The following is a 23,660-nucleotide window of genomic DNA, read 5'->3' on the forward strand; positions in this document are numbered from 1 at the left end:
TCCATAGAAAGTCAATCACATGACTTCCCTCACAAAGAAGGATCTTTTGCTATTTGCTTTTCCTATTTAAAAACAAAACAAAACAAAATCCCCTTTGTTTTCTCTTTGACTTTTTTTTTTTTTTTTTTTTGGTTCTTTTTTTCGGAGCTGGGGACCGAACCCAGGGCCTTGCACTTCCTAGGTAAGCGCTCTACCACTGAGCTAAATCCCCAGCCCCTCTCTTTGACTTTTGTCTATGAATGTCTTCTTCTGCAGTCAAACCATGGAAGTCGTGCTACAACATAGAACGACTTCCGTGGAGCCGCCATCACTTGGCCCACCATCTTTGCTACCTTGTCATTAAGTTCTCTGGAGATATCCAGGTGTCGCTGGCAACACACTATCGCTTCATCGAAGTTCCCAAGCACCTTCAAGGTGTTTCCAAGATTGCCGCTGGCTTTCGCTTCCCCGAGCTGGTCTCCAATAGTCCTAGGAAATACATTTGAAAAACAAATGATGTTAAAAACTATTTTTAAAACTTAACAGACAAAGAAGTAAAAAACCAGTTTCCCTAGAGAGCAAGCAACCCAAGATAAAATGCTACATCTTGGAACCTATTTTAAGTACAAAACTGAAGCAGCTTTCTCTAGTTAATTTTCATGCATTAAAGTCTAGGGCTGCTCCATTATTGTTCTGCCTAAAAGTTAAGGTTTTTTTTTTTCTTTTTTTTTTTTTTTCGGAGCTGGGGACCGAACCCAGGGCCTTGTGCTCGCTAGGCAAGCGCTCTACCGCTGAGCTAAATCCCCAACCCCAAAAGTTAAGTTTTCAAAAGCAATGTCATCAGTTAGAACACTCCGAATACACTGTTGGTTTTCTAGGTGAGTGGAAGGTTTTAAGTTTGAAATCACCTCGCCAGGGTTAAGTCATGGTGGTGGTACTCTAGCGCCTTGGCGTAGTCGTGTAAGTAGAAGTAAGCGTTGCCCAGCTGGCTGTAAATAGCACTGAGCGTTTTCAGGTCTTCAGTTCCAACTTGAACCGCGGCTTCAAAAAACGAAACGCCAGCGCGGCAGTCCCCTGATTTACACAGACGTTCTCCTTCCAAGGCCAGCTCGAGGCAAGAAGCTTCCATTCTGCAAAATTATATATGACAGACGCATTACAACTCTCTCAGTGATTTTAACTCCCAATACTGTAATGAATGTGGACTCTGTGGCTACTCCTAATCAAGCCAAGACTTAGTTGAATTACAAACTAATTACTTAATCGTAGCACCAGCTAATGTGCCTACTCAGATTTCTCTGAGCCTCAGAAGTCTCTTAGACAGAGTTTGTTCTAACTGGCCCGTGTAGAGTGACCCACTTTACTCGTGAGGCTATCTAAAGCAGTGTTTCCATCCACCCACCCATCCCTCACTCCATCTACCTACCTCAGTCTCATCCACCACACACGCACAGACAGGGGACACACAGACATACACATACACAGAGACACACACGCACAGACACGGACACACAGACACGGACACACAGACACACACAGACACAGACACGGACACACAGACACACACACACACAGAGACACACACGCACAGACAGGGGACACACAGACATACACACACACAGAGACACACACGCACAGACACGGACACACAGACACGGACACACAGACACACACAGACACGAACACACAGACATACACACACACACAGACACACACACACACACAGAGACACACACGCACAGACACGGACACAGACACGGACACACAGACACACACAGACACACAGACACGGACACACAGACACACACACACAGAGACACACACACACAGACACGGACACACAGACACGGACACACAGACACACACACACACAGACACGAACACACAGACATACACACACAGACACACACACACACACACAGACACGGGACACACAGACATAGACATACACACACAGACACAGATGCACACACAGACACACACACACACACAGAGACACACACATGCACGCACACACACCTCACTCCCTTTCCATTTTTTACCAGCACACAAGCAATTACAGTCTAAAAGAATAAAGGAACCAAATATCTTGATTCACCAGAGAACTAAAGGTCAAGGAGCTTCCTGAAGCCAATAACTGAAGTGGAGATGGAGGGCTTAGCTGGTACAGCAGGGGGTGGAGGGCTTGGCTGGTACAGCACCTGCCTTGCAAGCATAAGGACGTGGTTTAATTCCCCAGACCCATGGAAAAAGGCCAGATGTGGCAGATGCTTGTCATCCTGGCAATGGAAAGGCTATGGTCTACAGGCTTGCTGGCCAGCCAGTCTTGTCAGGGTGGGACCTTTAGAGCAATAGAAACTGTCATAGGAGATGGTTGGACTTCCTGAAAGTGACCTACCAGGCTGTCCTTAGGATCATGCACTAAAATGGACTTGTAAAAGTAGAAAATAAATCTGACAGAGCTACAAAAAGTAAGGACTCAGATTAACAGTCAGCTGCAGGCCCCAATGCTGACTCTGGATTTACAATAGGAGACTTACCTGCAATCTGTAACAGGTACCGTTCAACTTTACACTCAGGTGTCTTAACAATTCTAAAGACCTAGCCAATGTCTAGTGCTTGTTCTATAGCAGTAATGTTGCCTTTGACACATGAGCTTATAAAATCAACTCAAGATATTCAAGGTTCTGACATTTTGTTTCAACATTAGATGAAACCAATTAGACGGAGGAAGAACATGGAAAGATTAAATCAGTCCAATCAGAACTGTAGCTAGCTATATTCTTAGAGTTTATCCTCTCACCACACAGGTAGACGGCGCACTCATGCCCGGATCCTCTCTTATCCCCTCCCTGCACTGCCCTGACGTTCTTCCCAATAAGCAGTTGTCCTAGCTTCACGGGTGTGGGGGATGTTGGTGCCCTACTGAACTTAGAGTTGCTTGAAAGAGCATGAGTAAGTGGGTCTTTACTTGAGCTGGGCACCTTACCAGTGGCTACAACACTGGGAAAGTGACTCCCTGTCTCCCAGCAACTGTTAACTGACTACAGCTCTTCAGGAAGAGGTGGGGGGGGGTGTCTCAGGAGCCCCTCCCCAGTCCATGATGGAATGTTGGTGCCCGATCCAGTCTTGTGCTGATATTTACTCAGTTATACTTGTAGATTTTTTTCCTCATTTTTTTCTTCATCTTGAGTCAGCCTCACTATGTAGCCCATGCTGGCCTTAAACTGGAGATTCTCCTGTCTGTCTCCAGAGTGCTGGAATCACAGGCATGCACCACCTCAAACAGCTGTTTACATTTCTGTATATGCAGGTTTGAAATTAATAAAGCTTATTCTTGTCTTTCACAACTGAAGACTTCCCTTTATAAGGAAGGTGCTAGATGTGGCCTATTGTGTTTGTCTGAATACTGAAACTGATGAACATCTAAGAATTATCAGAGGGAACCATTTGGAAAAGAGAAAGTAAGTGTGCGTGTGTGTGTGTGTGTGTGTGTGTGTGTGTACTCATATATACATATACACATATATAAAATCTACCTACTAAAATTTTAACCAAATATTCTAATTGTGTAAAATATATATCAAGCATTTTCCCTTCTAGGAACAGAACTTCAGAATTAATTTCCAGAATTTCAGATGTTTATGCAAGGAGATTCATAGCATTAAAATATTGCTAGCAAGTGTCCACCGGGAGAATACTGGTCACGGTAACTGGCATGGCTGGACAGACGCTCAGTGATTAGGAGCACTGGATGTTCTTCTGGAGGACTTGGGTTTGATTCCTAGCACCTACCTGGAGGCTCATAACTATCTGTCCCAGGAATCCAATACCCTCTTTCAGGCCTTCTCTGGTACTAGGCACATGGCGCTCAGAAACACTAGTATACAAAACACCCACACACATAAAACAAATAAATAAATGATATGCCACCATACATGGCACATGATTTCACAGAGGGAGAGAGAGCACGGAAAGTCACAGGACATCAGAGACAAACACTGATTCATAGGGAAGACATTACAAGTGAGAGCTGTGTTGGCCTACACCATGTAAAGCAAATGCTGCAAACATCCCTACACAGGGCGTGTCATTAGTCCAGATACATGACCTTCTGGGTGTGCTCGTTTATTTATACAACATGATACCATCAGTCCAAACGACATGATAGTCAACAAAATTTAACTATAGACAAAATGATATCATAGAGTTCTACATTTCGAGAGACCACACTGGCTGCCAGAAGTCCAGATAAGAGCCTGGCCCAACTGTCCAAGAGGCTTCTGCCAGCAGCTGACAGGAGCAGATGCAGAGACCACACCAATCATTAGGTGAAGAAAGCCCAAACTGGAGATCTCCCCCGATCAGGCCCTTCTCCTCAGAGCCCAGAGAACCCTGCGGGAAGTGTAGAAGCCAGAGGGCTTGAGGATACCAGCAGAATCAATCAACTAAGAATCAACTAATCAGGGCTCATAGCGGCTCAGAGATAGAAGTGACAATCACAGAACCTGCATGGGTCTGTGCTATGTCCTCTGCATACGTTACTTTTATAATATCAAAATATTGAAGTGGTTATTATTTATGTGATAAAGACGGACGAGGATAGGTCCCAAAGAAATATAAAACCATAAAAGCTAATGTAATGAATATAACATATCCATCTTTCAACTTCAGTTACCAATCTGATCAGTAGTTCATCTCTACTCCTAAGCTCACCAGAATATTTTGAAGTAAATTCCACAATGTGTGTAATTTCCTTAATAAATATGTAATGTGTACTACTAAACGTATTTTTAACATGACTAAGGACTTGGAAGACAGAGGCAGGGTCCCTGGAGTGCTAAAGAAGCCAGGGATGTTTTTGGTGCGTTTTTACTACAGAGAGCTACAAGTCCTTCCTTGATGAAGTCCTATAGCTACAACGTGCCAACCAGGTGTGACTTGTGATGGAAAAAGAACAAAGCTAAGATCGTCCTTCAGGCAGGAGTCCAAACCTTTTCAACTTATCTATAGTTCTTATTCTGTATCAGAGGGTGTGTGTAGCAGTTTTCACAACAATCAGACAGATAAACATCCCTGGTTCATCTGACAGCCATGTTCAACAACATTCAACAGGCATGTACAGCAAACAACTGGGCTGCCTGAGGCACTACCAACCAAAGAAATGAGGGAAAAGTAAAGAAGGAAAGACGGTCAGACAGGAGAATGGACGGGTCACCATGTGAACAAACTAAGGAGCTTAGAAAAGGTTCCTATCTGCAGTCTCTGGGTTGAATCTTTCAGGTATTGAGCACAATTAACAAGGCCAAGAAAGCAGGAAGGGGATTTGTCACCATGCACAGTGTAAGCAAAAGCACTGGACACAGAGCAGCAAGCACAATGTGCAGAGCTCCAAGTGCAAGTCGGAGACCACAGAGGCGAGCGTTCGGCACAAAGGCAGGTGTTCGGCTTGGCTGTGCCCAGGCATCTAGGGGCCACTCTGGGCTTCAGTCAGCTCTGTTTTCACTGAGCCCCCAAGTGGCAAATTGAAGGTGAGTTGAGTGGGGAACACTGGGCGGGTGAACCAGTGCAGGGTGGGAAGGCTGCAGATGGGCAGATGAATCTAAGTACTCATGACTGAGTGTGGGAAAAAAAAAAGGAAGTTAAAGTTCAGGTCTGGGGAGATACAGCCCAAGGTTAGCGTGAGAGTACTTCACATTAAATGCGTGTCCAAGCTCGAATGCCTTCCATTCTCTATAGCCTAGATTACAACTCGGTATACCTCAGGCTGGCCTTGAACTCACAACAATGCTCCTGCCTCAATCCTGAGTCGGATTACAGGAAGGAGCCACATACCTCAGACTTTTTAAAAAAAGGTACATTTATTCATTGTGTTTGTATGCAGGCACACATGCACTTGCATACATGTACCACAGCATGTCAGGGCGGCCAACTCTTGAGAGTCAGTTCTCTCAAGGCAATGTGCACACCAGGGAATTAATCTCAGGTCACCAACTTATGCTGCAAGTGCATTTTCCACTGAGCGATCTCACCAGCCTGAGATTTCTAAAATTGTAATTAAAATGTCCTTTTTGGGCGGGGGAAGGGGGGAGATGGTCACGTGAGGAAAGTGCTAGGACATGAGTTCTAGGCTTATGTCTGATGACCTGAGTTTCATCCCTAGAATCCACACTGTGGAAGGAGAGAGCCAACTCCCACAGACTGACTTCTGACTTCTAACTGTACAGCACACACAGCTCTGCCCCCAGCACACACAGATGCATGACACGGAGGTTGTCCTCCAGCCTCCACAGGCACATAATACACGCGTGCACACACGGAAGGGGAAAAGGGTGGGGGGAGAGAATACAACTTTTCTTGGCACTGCCTTAACCCAACCTGTCTGTTTCACAGTATAAATCTCCTATTAAACACGTTAAGACATGGATGATTTAATAACAAACACCTTCACACAGGAAGTGCCAAGACTATAACTCAGTGGCAGAGCATGTGCCTGCCATACACAAGGCCATGGGTTCAATTCCTAGTAAAAGAGAAACAGAGAAAGACAGACATTGATTTGAACTCTATCCACCACTATGAGCTGCTGGTGTCTGTTTCATTAACACATTTTGAGGATGAATCTTCTGTTACATAGTCAGCTTATTAAATGACTGTTTCCTGGTTTCACTAGAACTTCTAGAATAAATGTCAGATAACAACAGAAATGCTTGCCTTGCTCCTATTCTGCAGAAATGTCCTTAGTGTTTCATTACTAACATCAGGTTGGCTGTCGATTTCCATGTTTACAAAGTACCTGCTCATTCCCACTTTGTTTCACTAGTCTGTTTTGAAAGATCGCCACTTAGAAACTGTCACAGCAGCTTGTCCACCTATTATTACCCACGAGTCTTAAAATAGATTCCATTTTTGTATTTACAATGCACAAGTTACAAAATATAGAGCAGCTATTCATAAATTCTCCCAGAGAGCATTAATAAATTACAGTACAGTCTCTATGGCCATTTTCCCACAAAAGTATACACGACTTTCCACGACCACAAAACTCTGCTTACAGAACAGACTGAATCTAGTTGCTATATTTTGAGAACTTTGAAATTAAAACTTGAAATGGACAAGAATTAAAAGCACATCTAAACAGATGAACAGCATGCACTGGAGAGCGGCAGTCTTACCTGTAGCGGACATGAAAGGAATGGTCTTCCCTCATGCTCATCAAATTTCCCTCCATCCAGTCATATTATAAGCTGAGGAAATGCGAAATGATTGTGTCCTGGGCCAGTCCAGTCCTTTACTGCGCAGTGGGGTTTGCAGAGCACTGTCCGGTTAGTACATTAATGAGTTGGTGTTAATATATCCTAAGCTCCTGCTTCTTCTTTATTAATAATGAAAGGAGGTCAATGTCAGACAGCTTAAAGGTTCAAACGTGTCCCAAATCCTTGCATCTGTGGCCCCTTCAGCAGCGCTTCAGCAACATTTCTGCAAAAAGGAATACAAGATGCTTTGCTGGAAGTCTTAACCTAAAGTAACTTGAGTTGTACACAGTCACACAGCTAACGCCATGGCCTACAGACAGGACTGTCACCAGGAAGGCACGGACACGACTTTAGGAGATTACGCTGAGAAGTGCACTTCACTGGTTGGGAGTATAATCGTCTTATGTAATTATTACTATAATGGGAATGATGGGAAAAGCAATGTATCAGATTAATATCTTTAAAAAAATCATGATACTTTGAGCTTTTAAAGACCGCTATTAACAAATCAAGTGAGAACCCAACAACTGTCTAAATAAGTCAACAAAACTCAGTAAATCTGCTCTTTCGAGGATAGTACCACACTGGTAGTTATTTTTGCATTAATTTGCAAGTATATTTAAGTTCTTTAAAATAGTTGCATTAATGTTAAATAGACACAAAAAGAATTTAGGAAATATGTATATATGAGGCAACAAAGTATTCAATTAACCCAGTATAAGGTAACCTGCACCCCTCCTGCCCTGAGACTCTCCTGGCGCTCCAACTTCTCCACTGTCTTCACTTCCTGTCAGATGACCTCTGAGTGGACTCTGTTTACCATTCTCTTGCTTATCTTAACCTCACCGCCAGGTGTGCACAGCCCTAAGCAACACATTTCACTTTCTATGGTTTTGTTCAACACTGTGTTTCTGAGAGTCACTTGAATCATCGTTCCCCACAGCTCCAATTAGCATGTTTTTATCTCCTATAATACTCCATTATACAGCACGTGTATTTTTCCATCTGCTGTTGATGGGCGTTTGGGTTGTAAAGAATTTTATTCCTATTTTTTACTATTAATTAGATGAATCACCGCAAAGATTGATTATTAATCATCTGGTTACTAACTTGGCAGTAGAGTAGATGTAGTTAGGGAGGAAAATAATTAGATGAATAATAAAAACAAATCCTACAGAGCAGTGGGTGCAAGACGGAATGAAAAGAGAGGCTCTAACAGATGTAATGGGAGCACAGAAGGAAACAGTCGTAGATACGATCTGAGGGGCAAAGGTGGAGCAGCCTTCAGACTTAGAGGCACCGATCAGCAGATGGAAACAGCACAAGTCCCGACCAGAGATGCCCTGTGCCCAGACAGATGTACCACAGAAACCAGCGAGAGATGGAAACTAGAAAAGAAATAAAGATGCGACTGTAAAGTCCCAGAACTTCAGCACTGTAAATAAGCCTTTACACGGGAGACTGTCCAACATTTTACCACATTTGCAAAAGGTGAAGGCTGTTGCTTGTTTTGAGTCCTACTTCGAGGCTGTCTCTTTTTTTTTTTTTTTTTTTTGGTTCTTTTTTTCGGAGCTGGGGACCGAACCCAGGGCCTTGCACTTCCTAGGTAAGCGCTCTACCACTGAGCTAAATCCCCAGCCCCGCTGTCTCTTATTTTAAGCAGGCTTTTCATTTCTACCCATCTGTCCAGGTTTTTCTTCACGCTGCCGTCTACAATGAAACCCAATTCTCCCACATAGCCACTGTGTTAACGGCTACAGCACAGCCGGACTGTAAATAATGACCAAGCCAAGCTGCAGGGAACTCGTGCCAGTGGCAGAGCAGTAAGGGGAGGTGGGCTCAGCCTTGGGAACCTGAAATGCCTCCTCGAGGAAATGAGGTTTTCAGATAAGCAACCAGCTTGGCATGTAAGGAACATACACTATTCTTCTTCCTCTTCCTTCTCTCCTCCCACAAAGGAAGCAGTAACTTAAAGATGAAAAGAAAAGTCACAGCTATTAGGCCAACAACTCTCTTCCTCCCCATCCCCAAATCCCGCTGTGTATCTTTCTTCCTTTTAAATACACGACTGAAGGGGATTAGTGTGGCTGCTCAGAACGATGGCATCTAGATTACACAACTAGCTAAAAGGGCAGCCAGCTGTCTATTATTCGCTGTGAGGTTTAGACTGTCATTTATAAAATGAGGTACAAGGAAAGGTATTTGGATCAGTCTAACTTAAAATTAAGTTGCATTTAAATATCTTGTCATCTATGAGATAATAATGAAATTCCAACTTTTTTTTTTTTTTTTGGTTCTTTTTTTCGGAGCTGGGGACCGAACCCAGACAGACATACACACACACACACACACACACACACACACACACACACACACAGAGCTAGAGAGATGGCTCAGCACTTGTGAGTCTATCATTCTTGCAGATGATCCTAGTCTGATTCCCAGCATGCATGTCAGGGGGCTTACAACCACTTGTCACTCTGGCTCTAGGAGATGTGACACCTCTTGCCTCTACAGGTGCCTGCCTGTAGGTACACTGTCACAGGTACATATACGCATGGTTAAAAGAACCTCAAACTTTTTATTTAGAAAAAAAAAAAAAACCCACAAAGGAAAGAGTAGGATGTTAGTCTAGGGGACCTAGGAGCATATTTGCCTGCTCCGTAGGCAGAGGACATGGTATGCAAAGTCCTAAAGGTAACAGAGGTTTGAATTTAGTGTGCTCAGTCAGTAAAGAAGCTCAAGTCAACAATGGCAAAACTTACTTGACATTAAAACACAGTACTACATGAGGAACCAGTGCCTAAAGAGAGATATCAAGCCCAAGAACAGCCGTGACCTGGAACGTGTCATCAGAGGAAAGTGAAGACAGAACCACGAGGCAAGCCAGGGGCTGAGGCTGACAGTGAACTGAGCTGACAGAACTTTAGGACCAGTGAAACAGTAACGGTGCCCATGGCAAAGGTAAACTGGATTACATTAAACTACACCGTGGAAGGAAAAGACTGGACAGCCTACATGTGCTAAACGTGTACTTCACAAAGCATATCTTCATCAATAATAGCTAAAAAATTAATATCTCAAGACAGAGATAGAGAAAATCTGACAAATAGGTAAAGGTCTGGGAGGAAGAAAGGTCTGAGCGATAGATGCTCCTGAGTTTATCTCCTCTCACTGTGATCCCTTCCAGAGTGGGATTCAACAGCCTGCATTTCCACACATCCTTAAAGCTAAAAACTGTTAAAGAACTCTCGGTCTTCTTTTTTCTTTTTGAAATCTAAATTTAATAAAGTAATTCAATAGCAAAATTAAAAAGAAATTTCCCTAGGAGTAAAAATAAATAGAATTCCTCATTCTTCATCCAACAGACTCTGTAAGCCAGTAATATAATCAGACTATACGCATAATGCTATGAGCTGGTGGTGGACTAACTCAGGATATACTATCCATCGATATCTAAGTGCTGAGTGTAGCTTTACTATTAACTGACACAATCCAAGTTAACAAAATAAATGTGGTCATACACTTCAGCAGGCCATCCTATTCTCCCCTGAGTCCCGGCTCTTTATAAGTTATCTACATAGCACCAGCAAAAATTCCAGAAACTTTTTTAAAAAACATTCTAAATTTTAATTAAACATAATGATCTATTGAGTACTTTCTTTTTTTTTTTTTTTTTTTTTGGTTCTTTTTTTCGGAGCTGGGGACCGAACCCAGAGCCTTGCGCTTCCTAGGCAAGCACTCTACCACTGAGCTAAATCCCCAACCCCTATTGAGTACTTTCTAAAGGACTATTATGACAAAACAAACGAACAAACAAACAACTCCAAGAGATCACAGGGAAGGTTGTAATCTAAAATACAAAAAGCAAAAACTAAGCCCAATTTCTAAAAAGAAAAAAACTACATATTTATGTCGTTACCTTTCCTATCTGTAGTCTTTTAGTAAAGATGTGTTTGAATTCTTTTTTAAAGACCACACAAATTAGACAAACACATAAGAGTTCAAAGAAATAAATATAAAATAGTCCCGATGACTACTATTATTAGAGGGGAAAAAAAGGAACAATCATTAGTCAACAACGGTGTGATGGTTTGAATATGCTTGGCCCAGGGAGTGGCACTATGAGGTGTGGCCTTGGTAGAGGACATGTGTCACTGTGGGCGTGGGCTTTAAGGCCCTCCCTATTTGCCTTCAGAACAAGATGTAGAACTCAGCTCCTCCTGCACCATGCCTGCCTGGGTGCTGCCATGCTCCCTGCCTTGAGGATAATGGCCTGAACCTTTGAACCTGTAAGCCAGCCCCAATTAAATGTTGTCCTCATAAGAGTTACCTTGGCCATTGTGTCTGTTTACAGCAGTAAAACTCTAACTAGACAAATGGGAAGTATTCAACTCTAAGAAAAAGTAGTTAGCAAGCCATTTGAAAACATGGCCCACAGCCATTCATTATCACAGTAATTCTCTCAGCAGTAACCTCCCCTTTCAGTTTCAATTACCTACAGTCAATGGTACCCCAAAACTATTACATGCTCAATTCCAGAAAGCAAATATATCTTAAGACTTTACTTATGAACAATTCTGAGAAGCATGATGAAATGCCCTCGTTTGTTCTACCAAGAAGGTGAATCATTCTCTGTCCAGTGTATCCATGCTGTATACGTTACCTGCCCTGTTAGTCACTTACCAGTAACTATCCTGATCTGTAGATGTCACAAGTCCTCCTTCAAGCAATCCTTATTTTATTTAATAATGGCTTCAAACCACAAGAGTAGAGATGATGACAATTTCATTATAGTATATTGTTACAGTTGCTTTATTTATTTATGTTGTGCATTGATGTTTTACCTGCATGTATGCCAATGTGAGAGTGTCAGATCTTACTACAGTTGTGAGCTGCCATGTGGATGCTGGGATTGAAACTCAGGTTCCCTCAGTATCCTTAACCCCCTGAGACATCTCTCCAGCCCATAACTGCTTTATTTTATTACTAGCTACTGTTAACTTCTCACTTTGTTAATTTAAGTTTATTATCATAGGTATGTTCACACAGGCAAAGAGTGCCTAGGAGCCTCTCAAGCTCTCAAGACTGGAGGTCTTCAGAGAGTCCCTGAGGATAATACAGGCTACTGTACCATTGGTGCTCAACCGTCAACCTTACTCAGTCAATGCATGTCCGTGACAACCTAAGAGCTGAACAGTGGAACTGAAAAGGACTGGCCCTTCCTCAGCAAACAGCACGAAATCAGTTCTCTTAAAGAGGCAGCACCGACTTCAAACATTTTAAGGCAAAAATGAACCCTAATTGCAAAACCTTACACCCAACCAAAGAAGGGCTCTAGAAAGTGAGTATAGAATTTCTTATAGAAAAAATACATATAACACAATCTTAAATATAAAACAAATTATTAATTACCCTCTATGGAAGGAGATGTTTCTACTCAGTTTAATTTTATGAGCTTATATGAGAACTCTGATTAAGAAGGATAAAGAAAGATCCCAAGCCCTCTGTGGAAACAAGGAGATGTGTACTGCAGGCACTCTGAGGGATGGTAGAACTTATTAGGCAAACAGAGCAAGGCGTTCTATTTAAGGGAAGTAACTCAAGCAAAAGCCAAGAGGTGGGGTGTGCAGACTGCTCCCGGAAGGCACACTGGTCAGGAGTGGGAGAGAACAGGACCAAACTGTGAGGCCTGCACTGTCTGGAGGAGGCTCCTGTTTGGCAGTATATTTCTACAACGAGAACCTTGTAGGGTTATTATTATTTTTTCCAACAAAGAAACAGTACCAGAAACAGGCAGCATCACACAGGGCAGGGTGAGGAGAAGGTGGTGAAAAACACTGCAGAAAAACTCAGAACTGACTCCGGAGCCTCTCTGGCCACTCAGAACAGCCGCGCACGGTTCTGTGCATCACGGATGTCCAACAATCGTCCTTCCATTGCTTGCCTGAGAAAGAGCCTGAGACTGAGGCTGGGGGTGTAGCTCAGCAGAGTAGGAAGCATGTGAGGGTAAGAAACGGGGTTCAACCACCAGACTGCAAAAGATAAAAAAAGAACCCGTAACAGTACAGAAACGAGCGTTTATAACACATTTCTGCTCACCAGGGTAGAAGGCTTGCAGATTTAAGAAAATGATGTTCTATGTTTTTTAGAAAGGTTAAAAGATGTGGAAACATCTGATTTAGAACACACAAAAAGCAAGACCAATCATTAGGAGGGTAGAAATATTCCTCCACACTTCCTAATGACCACTGACTGTACACGTGGGTTTAAGTAGAAATAATGTGCCATAAATGGGATCCGGAGACATGGGGCGATTTCAGTGCAGTGCGGCTGGTGCTGGGACTGGGCAGCGGTTCCAATCCCACCAGCAACCTATTAATTACACAGTCTTAAAAAATGCCCACAGCTGGGGGGGCTCTGTTTGTTTCTTTTCTTTTTTTTTTCTTTTAGATAAATCTTGAAGTATTTTATGGATAAGAAAGGTAATGGCTGAGGATGTGATTTGCTTCTGCTTAGCATGCACCTGCCCTGGATTTGACCCTAAGCATGGATGGTGCATACCTGTAATCACAGCACTGGGAAGGTGGAGAAATGAGTATCAAAGAGTTCAAGGCCAAACTGAGCTATCTGAGACCCCCTGTGTCAGAACTAGGGAGAGGAAGAGGGAGAAGGGGAGGGGGAGGGGGAGGGGGAGGGGGAGAGGGAGAGGGAGAGGGAGAAAATAAAGTCAGCCAGCCATTTCATAGCAGGTGGTATTTGTGCACATCTGTAATCCCTGCTACTGGGCTGAGACAGGAGGATTCCAAGTTCCACGCCAGCCCTAAAACCTTAGCAACACTAGGTCTCAAATAAATAGATGATCTGGAATTACCTCAGTGATAGAACTCTTGGCTTAGTGTTCGCATGGCTCAGGGTTCAGATTCATATATAGAGGCGGTGAGGTGTGGGAGCCCCACTATATTCCATTACTTTTGTAATTAGCCTACAATTAAATCTCAGGTTTACATTTAAAACATACTTGTAATATTGTATGCCTGACGTAATGAAAATTCAGTTAAACTACTTTTCTGTGGGACATGCTTCCCCAACAGCCCACACTCCCTAAGTTCATAACCAGGCCAATCACTGAATTATAGGTTAGAAATAGGTTTGCAAGAGGGGCCTATGAATGCCTAGAACTGGCCAGGCATCCGAGTCCCCCTCCTCACACCAAACGACAGCGACCTTTGCTTTTGTACTTCTGCATAAAGAATCGCTTCTCTAGTATATAGAAACCCCAGGCAAAAGTGCTCTTTACCAGAAGCAATCACGATGGTTACTAACAAGCCGGAAAAATCTTCAGTTTAGCCTTCCACAGAGGTAGTCTGAAAACTCTGCTCCGTTGGTGATAAAAACTTACAACACAAAACACACAGCACTCCAATCAACACACAACACCGCGAGGAAAGTCAAGAACTCACCTCTTCTAATTCTACAGTGCTTTTAAATTATGCATTAAGGCAAATAAAATTTTCCATCATTACTCGTTTCAACAGAGTTCAAATGATACTAGTTAACCGCTACCTAGTTGTTTACTACTAAAAAACAAGGAAATTAAGTTTTCCACTTTTGAAGATTAAGTTTATAGCTTTAGGGGTAAGGTCTCAACAGTTTACTCTTGCTTTAAAACTGGTTGCAAAGACCTATCGATTTCGCCTGCCAGTATAAAAACGATGTCTGGGCTCCGAAAAGTTCAGGAGTTTAAATGTGATTTGACAAAACTGTCTGGTTTGGAGACCCGGGACCAACGACCTGCCTGGGATTCCGCTTTATCCACTGTCTGTTACGCTCGGAAAACGCGTGAAGTCGCTGCATCCCAGCAAATATTTCCAAGGTCTGCAGAACCCCGATGCCCAGTTTCCCCTCACTTAGAGGACCACAGCCGAGCGCTGGTGCGAAGCCCCCTGCGGAGCCCCGGGGTCCCAGCGTCACCGGAGCCCGTGGAGCCTCCGTGGTCCCGAGACCCCGCCACACGCCTCCACACGACCCTCTGGGTCACCCCTCAGGCTCCGCTCACCTCCCTCCGGCGGGAGGCTCCTGGGAACGCGGAGCCGCTTCAGGGATGAGCGCCTCCGACCGCAGACTGGGGATCGCCGCGCTTCCCCAAGGCTGGTCCCCGGGGCGACGCCGAGCCAAGCAGGGGCACCGCGGGAGGCTGGCCCGCGCCCCCGGCGCCCGCCCCCGGAAGGTCACGTGGGCCAGAGCTTCGGACTCCCCCTGGCCTCTCGGAGGGTCTCACCGTCAGCTAGGTCTCCTCAGCGCCTGAGCTCCTCTGCGCCTGCGCCTAGCTCCAGGCTCTCCCATTCAAACTGACAACGCCCCGCGTCTTTTGGACCGGCCAATGGCACCGGAGGGGCGGGACCAGACCGGTGGAGGGAGGAGCTAGACGAGCCAGGGCTCCCTCCTTCTAAAGATCTATGGGTTTGCTTCCCAGACTGTAACGCTTGATCCTCCTATGCTCCGGATAGATCCTCCGCCACTAACTAGAAGCTTATTGTCCTTGAATTTCTCCTTCAGATGCTGAAAAGTGGAACAATAAACATCAGAGTTCAAGCCGGGTCTAGTCCAGACTTTGAACCCAGGAGCCCCAGTCCAGTGCCTCTTTCCCTGCAGGCTCAGTCCCGCCCTGGGAAAGTCTTCCAAGAGGCAGATGTGAGAAAGAAAGAGGCCTGTGTGAAAGGAACAGAGGGTCCCGTGTGAAAGTCTGAACAAGGAGCCTCAGTTCTTGAGGCTGTGTCACAATTCTGGCGTTTCCAGCTGTTGGGAAAGCAAACTTCTGACTACAGGATCGCTGGTTCCCAGGAAAAGCAGAGTTGGCGAGTTTAATCAGCTTCTGCAGCTACATTCCCATTCTATTCATGCCCTCACGTCAAGTTCACCAAAAAATGGATCGTAGCTTGTTCATAAAATATTCAAACTAGAGTCTCTACTGGGAAGTTGATGATGTTGGTTATATTATATATAGCCACTGGTTATTTCTCCACTGGGATGAAATTTTAATGTTTTACGGAGTTGGGCACCTGTTAGAGGAGTAGTTTCAGTATCCCTGTGGTGATGACCATGACCACTATGTGTGTGTCATGGAAAACTGTTCAGAGATAGTGTTAGCACCAGCTAGCCCTAGGTTTGAGGTTCAGCTCAGGGCCTCTTCCGACTGACTGACAGACCTTGAACAAGTTAGGCGACTGTCCTCTGTAGCCTTAGCTACCTCACCTGTAAAACACAGATAATGAGCCCTCCTCTAGTAAGGTCTGTCATGATGCTTCAGGAGTAAAGTTTATGAAGTGGTTAACACAGCTGCTGACACGTCGAAGCTGTTCAATAAGTGGTACCCTTATTGTTATTATCAGCAAGCACCCTTAATGCCAGATTCTTATAAAAAGCTGAATTAGCTGGTTGTACTATTTCAGAGGTAGATATTATAATTCTTCCAAACTCATAAATTCCTTGCGGGTATTGATACAACAAACCACAATAAAAGTATTTTAAAATCAGCATAGCTGGGGTTGGGGATTTATCTCAGTGGTAGAGTGCTTGCCTAGCAAGCGCAAGGCCCTGGGTTTGGTCCCCAGCTCCGAAAAATAGAAAAGAAAAAAAAAATCAGCATAGCCAAAGTGAGTCGTGTTTTCCCCGTGCCCCTTCTCTCATCGATTTGACTTTCTATCCCCTCTATCAGCTGTGTACATCTTCCTAATCACTTCAGTTGAACTGTCTTGTAAATCATCTTTCCAAATGCATATGTACATGAGATTGGGCCATTCTTCTACCGGAAGACATTAAATAGTCACGAAACAAACAAAAAATAGATAGGAGCTGGGTATTGTTTCACATCCCTTTAATCCCAGATCTTGGGAGGCTCAGACAAGTGGGTCTCTGTGTGTCTGAGGCCATCTTGGCCTATGTAGTGAGTTCCAGGATGGCCAGGGCTACATAGTGAGACCCTCTCTTTAAAAAAGAATATATGTATTTATATACATATATTTTTTATTAAGTGTAGTTGAGAGTATTGTATATGTAATATATCCCACACAGATTTTGAAACGGAAATATGCCATAGAATATTTATTATATTTAAAGAAATAAAGGCATGATAATATAATGAATCAAGTTATATAGTTACGATAGCTTATACAAATATCCTCAGGGGGCAAAAGGGCAGCAGAATCTAGTCCTCACAGACTTTGAAATGCAATAGGTCATAGGTAATAAAATAAGAATGGTTAATATATTTAAAGAGACAAAGCATGAATCAAGAACTGAAAAAAAAACACCCACCAAGAATAGGAAGGCTTTAAAAAGAATCAAGAATCCAATGAAACTTCTAGTATCACAGGGAAGCGACTGAAATTTTAAGTTCAGTGCACAGGTTTGACAAGGTGCAACTCAAGAAACATTCTTAGGGGTTAGAGATTTAGCTCAGTTGGAGAGCGCTTGCTCCAAAAAAAGAAAGAAAGAAACATTCTCGAATAAAAGAGAAGTGTGGAAAATAGAATGAGACACCCCAACACGTTTCCAGTCAAAACCTAAGATGATGGGCTGGAGGTAGCCACACGGTAGCTTTACACCACTCTAGAACTCCAGTTCCAGGGGATCTGATGCCCTCTTCTGACCTCCGTGGGCACCAGGTGTGCAGAACACCAGGCAAAACACTCAGATAATGATCTTTAAAAAAGTTTAATTCAAAAACGAAGTCTGGGAACACACACAGTGCTTGCCCAGCACACGTCAATTCCCAGCACCATAAAATAAAATAAAACAAAAATGGCAGGGCATAGTTGTGCATGCTATCAGTGCCAGCACTTTTCCCTTTCCTTATTAAGTGGATTATCTGAGGGATTTTGTCACAGTGGCAGAAAGCTAACTAACACTGAAGTGTATATCCACTTGGGCAGGGCCAATCTGTCTGGAGGCTAAGCTTTGGACATCTCTCTTTACTGTCTCGTACCAATTCAAAAAGAAGGAGTAAGTACAGGCAACCGTGACTGGCAGAGTTAATACGTAGTATTTAAATTAATACTAAACACTTAGTATTTAAATAACTGTTGGGGATTTAAGTGATCTAGTACCAATAAAGGCAACAACCTAAGAGGAAAGCACAGGTCAGGATCAGCCGTTTGCAATGGAAATCCCAGTGGCTATAGTGAGCCTCCACAGGCTTCTCCAGCTTTTAAATAATGCAAACAGAGCGGCTGGGACAGGATGATCTGGAGGCTGCCAGTCAGCACGTGAGCCAAGTGCAAATGAACTACCTTATTACTCAAAGGACCACTTAGCAGGGTGAGTCGCATGGAAGAGACGCAGGAGTCTCCTATGACTATCCTGAGTTCAACTTTAAAGACTTGGCTTGCTGTTCTTACTCAGATGCTCTCCTCTGAAGATAATTTCCCTGTTTTATGATGCTATTATCAGTCTTAATTATGGGATTGCAAATGTGCCCAGAGGCCCCATTGGACACAATATCCTAGCAACCTAAATTATCATCATAAGGAATTCTTTCTACCCTAAGTGGTTACACTCCACTTCAAATAAATGCCACAGCCTTTGAACCAGCATGACCCCTGTAGGACCTGTATCTCACAGATATAAAGACCTATGTAAGTTTTTTGTTTTGTTTTGTTGTTGTTTTCACAGCAAGGTCTTGCTGTGGTCACTCTGGCTGTGCTGGTGCCAGCTATATCTCACATGCTGACTTTAAAATTATCAAAATCCTCATATGTCAGCCCTGGTGGAAGTCACTGTCAAGGTAAATCTCACTTCTCAAGAAGCCAGGTCTAGTCACCGCACAGATACTCTTGACCTCCAAACTGATGAGTTCTATATCTTGCAGATTCAACCAATTGTGTGTAGAAATACCATTCATATGGAGACTTGTAATTATTTCCCAAGACACATAGAGCAGCAACTATATGTGGTGGTTTGAATGAGAATGGACCCCATATGCTCATATATTTGAATACTTGGTCCCCAGTTAGTGGAAGTGTTTGGGAAGGATTTAGGAGGTGTGGCCTTGTTAGAGGAGGTTTGCTACTGAGGGTGGTCTTTGAGGTTCCAGAATCCCATGCCATTCCCAGTTAGTTCACTTGTTTCTCTCTCTCTCTCTCTCTCTCTCTCTCTCTCTCTCTCTCTCTCTCTCCCCCCCCTCCTCTCTTTTCCCTATAGAGACAGGGAAGCCGGTCTCATGGTTGTTGTCTCAATGTGTAAGCTCTCAGCTACTGCTTCAGCACCATGCCTGCCTGCTGCCATGCTCCCCCACCATAGGTTGACTCATCCTCTGAATCTGTGAGCTCCATTTTTTGATATAATTTCTTTATTTATTGATTTAGATATATTTAAAAACACAAATACATAAATATATAAAGTATGTATAACATAGGAAAATATTAAGTATTTATAAAGGGACTTATATTTTTAGAGTAAGATACACAATATTCCTTTTAAAGAGTTCTGTGACTCATAGTCTCTCATTTCTTCAGCAATAACAATAATCATGAACAATTTGACCAGTTTGATTTATTGCAACTCGTGTATATTTGTTTCCTACTTAGCAGTGGATAAATTGGATATATATATATATATATATATATATATCCATTTCCATAACTTAGATTATCTATTAATTCTTATATTATCGATCCTTTTTTCTGTGCATACATAAAAATTACCATTTGAAAAGATATGCAGCTAGATAGGTTGGCTGATTTATAACATGCAACCTATCTAGACTATTTTGTATACGTAGACAAAACAATATTTAACAAATATATTTTCTTTGCTTTTCTTCTTGTTCTCTTCTGAAAATTGCACATTTTTTGAATGTATCTGAGACCTTAATTGTGTGTGGAGCTGTGCTACCTGAGGACTGTTTTACAGACAACTGTTACGTGAGCTCCACTTAATGCCTTCATCTTTAAGCTGCCATGGTCCCGGTATCTTCACGGCAGTAGAAAAGTAGCTAAGTCAGGCCATGTGTGATGTGTCTTTGACTGTGTTAATGCTTCAGTTTCATTTCTGTGGCTGTGGTAAAATACTCTGACGAAAAGCAACTTAGGGGAGAGAGGGTTTAACTCACAATTCCAGTTTACAGCTCTGTCCTTTTGAGGAAGTCAGTGCACAGATTTGAAGGAACTAGTCACATCACATCCACTGCCGAGAGCAGAGAGAAATGGACACATAACTCTTTGTTGCTCGGCTAGCTTTGTCTGCTCTTAAAGAGCACAGGACCCAAACCAAGGGAAATCTCCCACCCACTTTCAGACTGGTTCTTCCAGGTCAATTAAGGCAGTCAAGACAATCCCTACGGATGTGCCACAGACCAAGTTGACCTAAACAATCCCTGATTGAGACTCTCTCCACAAATAGTTCTATGTTATATCAAGTTGATAATTAAAACTGATTATCACAGCTAAGTACCCTCTTAGGTAGGGTTTATTGTTGCTGTGAAAAGACACAATGACCACAGCAACTCTTATAAGTGAAAACATTTCATTGGGGCTGGCTTATAGTTTCAGAGGTTTAGTCCATTATAATCATGGTGGGAAACATGGTTGTGGGCAGGCAGACATGGTGCTAGAGAAGGATTGGAGAGTTCTACATCTTAATTTGCAGGCAGCAAAAGGAGACTGTGTACCACCCTGGGCTTGACCATAGGAGACCTCAAAGCCCACCTCCACAGAGACATGCTTCCTCCAACAAGGCCACATATCCTAATAGTGCCACTTCCTATGGGCCAAGCATTCAAACATATGGGTCTGTGGAGGGAATACCTATTCAAACCACCACAAGTATAATAACCTGGCAATGATTCAAAAAATACAGGAAGCGTGTGAGGGTTACATGCAAATATTACATCATTTTATATAAGGAACTTAAGATAGATTTTGGCATTCCTGGAGGTCCTAAAATCAATCCCCCATGGCCACTGATAGACAACTATGCCAATGTGCATATTGGGATTATGAAGACAATATTGACTCTCCTAAAAACATTTGGACAATGGTAACACACAAGTATCTAGAATTCTATTCATTGCCTCCACTCAAAACTTGTTCGTCTGCCACCACCTAACCACAGGCTTTGCTTAAGTAGGTTTTTCAAGCCATCTAGAAGTGTTACAGACTTCCTTTCTCTCCCTACCAGCTTCAAAGGCCTTTTTCAGCCCAGATTTCTTTCTTAGTGTCTGTTATTACAGCGTGCATTTGGACAAGAAGAGGAAAGAAAGAAGGAAAAAATATTTATTGAGCACCCATGCTTGTTAGACACTGAAGAAGCCACTTTGTCTACTTACCTCACTGATTCCCGTACAACCCTGTCTCCCAATTCTCTGGATGATAAAAAACCAGTTCAGATCCCTCGCCAAGGCCCTCACTCAGTAAGACAGAGCTGAGAATCCAACTCTTGTTTTTATTGTTGCTTTGTTTTAAAAAAATTTTATTACATGCATTTATCCATTGGGATACAGTGTGTACATGGAGGTCAGAGGACAATTTGTAGGAGCCACTTCTCCCCTTTACCTTGTGTGTCCTGGGGCTCAAAATCAGACCCTCAAGTTTGGCAGGAAGCTTCTCTACCCACTGAGCCACCTCTAAAGCCCTGTTTTGTCTTGTTTCAGTCAGAATTTTGTGTATCTTTTGAACTCACCAAGTAACCAATGATGAGCTTGAACTTCTGTTCCTTCTTCTACCTCCCCAGTGCTCCCAAGTGTACATTACTATGTTCTGAGGATGAGGATACAACCTGGGGAGGAAGTGGAAACTTATGGAGTCTTTGGTGTCAGGTGATGTTTTGCTGGGGCACACACATGAAGAAGTGTTTTTCTGAAGCGGACACAGGTGAAAGGATATTCTGTTAAAGCGAGCACACAGAAGGGCACATGACGAAGGATTCTTCACTAATGACATGCATGTATTGATCCGCCTTACATTGCATAGTTGAGCTCATTTTGTTGGGACTCCATAGAGAGCAATGCACCGAAAAACTTCCGATCGGATACTGGTGGCTTCTTGCTGCTTCTGCAGATTCAGGCTGACTGGCGAAGTGATGTCAGCCAACACAGACTCATGCAGTTTTGCTAAGGCAGACTCATGTGCTGAGGCAAGACCTGTGGAGAACACGAGATGTTTGGAGAATGTATAAATAGGACTCACCAGTCTGTGAGAGGGGCTGGCTGGTACAGCTAGCTCTGCAATGCTTCTCAGTCTCATGTCTTTGCTGATCTTCACTTCATTGAGAGAGGCACAACCAAGAACTTCTGGTATCCCTGGTGCTGCTGGCTTCTCCTGCTGACTTCTGCTGATTCGACTGAGGCCTGGCTGTCTCTGCTAGGTCGTGCCACCACTGCTGATTCCTGTTTGCTATCCCAACTCTACCAAACTGGACTGCTGGCGTATTGGTGAAATATTTACGAATGGATCAAGCTGTTGCTGCTGACCTGTGAACTCGACTGCTGATTTCCTGACACCACAGGTAAGATTTGCTCCAAAGAACAACCTCTAAACAGGTCCATTTCCCCCATATCCTTTCCTTTCCACCACCTCTGGTGGGTGGTGGGCTAGAAGGGAGGCTGACACCACCGGATTTGACCTGCCTGTCTTCTGAGTGCCAGTTGCTTTAGTTGCTGCAGGAGGATGACTGCCATTAATTATAAGCAGCTTCGTTCTTTCATCCAGTGACCTTTGAACTCGTTCCAGTATAGCCACATTGTTGGATCCAGCATTTAAAAATTCCAATTCTATAAGATAAACGTTGAGTCTCTGCTACCTGCCCAGGTTGGCAGAATCATCGTGACAGGGATGGAATGGATAGCTTATGAGACAGTAAGGAAGGTCTAACAGGAAGCTCAGACAGGAGGTGGAGGTGACAAGTGGAGAAAGGGTCACTACCCTAGTTAAAGGGGCCAGGGAGGAAGGGCTTTTCTAGGCCATTCTAAGTCTAGTCCAGTTGACAACTGAGAGTAACTATCACAAACTTTAAAAAAAAAAATTGCATTTTTGTTTAGCAATTTGTTACAGTAACAATAGGAAACTAATAAATAAACCAATTTGGGGAAAGGGACAGCAAAAAGCATAACTGTGATTCTTTCCATTTCTTCTTCCTTGTGACACATAGTATAAAAGGAGAGGAAGCCAGGAGGCTCCTTGAGAGCCGAGGGAGAGGCTGAGGTGGTATGTACAAAATGGCTCCCGGGCACCAACAGATTTTCACTCCCCAGCAAACATTTGATTTCAGGGCACTGAGGGCTCTTGACTGTGACATAATTTTATCCAAATGTTTTCTTCTTGAACAGCCCATGATTGTAAAAGGTAACACCATTAACTCTCTCCTGGCGTCTCATTAGGTTTGTAATGTGGCTGGGTGCAGCTGAAAGCCTGTTTTAGGAACAGTGAG

At 43.3% G+C, this 23,660-nt stretch overlaps 1 protein-coding gene across 5 annotated transcripts in view; it reads right to left on the reverse strand.

Moving 5' to 3' along the window:
- Window positions 1-16,193, reverse strand: part of Gpsm2 (G-protein signaling modulator 2) — a 48,539-nt gene extending 32,346 nt beyond the window's left edge. The window contains exons 1-5 of one of the 5 annotated variants that reach the window (XM_039102710.2): window positions 15,295-16,193; window positions 13,023-13,270; window positions 7,155-7,458; window positions 888-1,109; window positions 333-468 (exon numbers count right to left, since the gene is read on the reverse strand). In XM_039102710.2, coding sequence (XP_038958638.1) covers window positions 333-468; window positions 888-1,109; window positions 7,155-7,210 — 414 coding nt within the window. In that variant the 5' untranslated portion in view covers window positions 7,211-7,458; window positions 13,023-13,270; window positions 15,295-16,193. Of the gene's footprint in view, window positions 1-332; window positions 469-887; window positions 1,110-2,519; window positions 3,588-7,154; window positions 7,459-13,022; window positions 13,271-15,294 lie in introns of those variants that run through there. The other 4 variants (XM_008761409.3, NM_001191962.1, XM_008761411.3 and 1 more) reach the window with 4 other exon arrangements.
- Between the last annotated feature and the right edge of the window lie 7,467 nt (window positions 16,194-23,660).

Source organism: Rattus norvegicus, chromosome 2 (assembly GCF_036323735.1).
Source record: "Rattus norvegicus strain BN/NHsdMcwi chromosome 2, GRCr8, whole genome shotgun sequence".
NCBI classification, from domain to species: domain Eukaryota; kingdom Metazoa; phylum Chordata; class Mammalia; order Rodentia; family Muridae; genus Rattus; species Rattus norvegicus.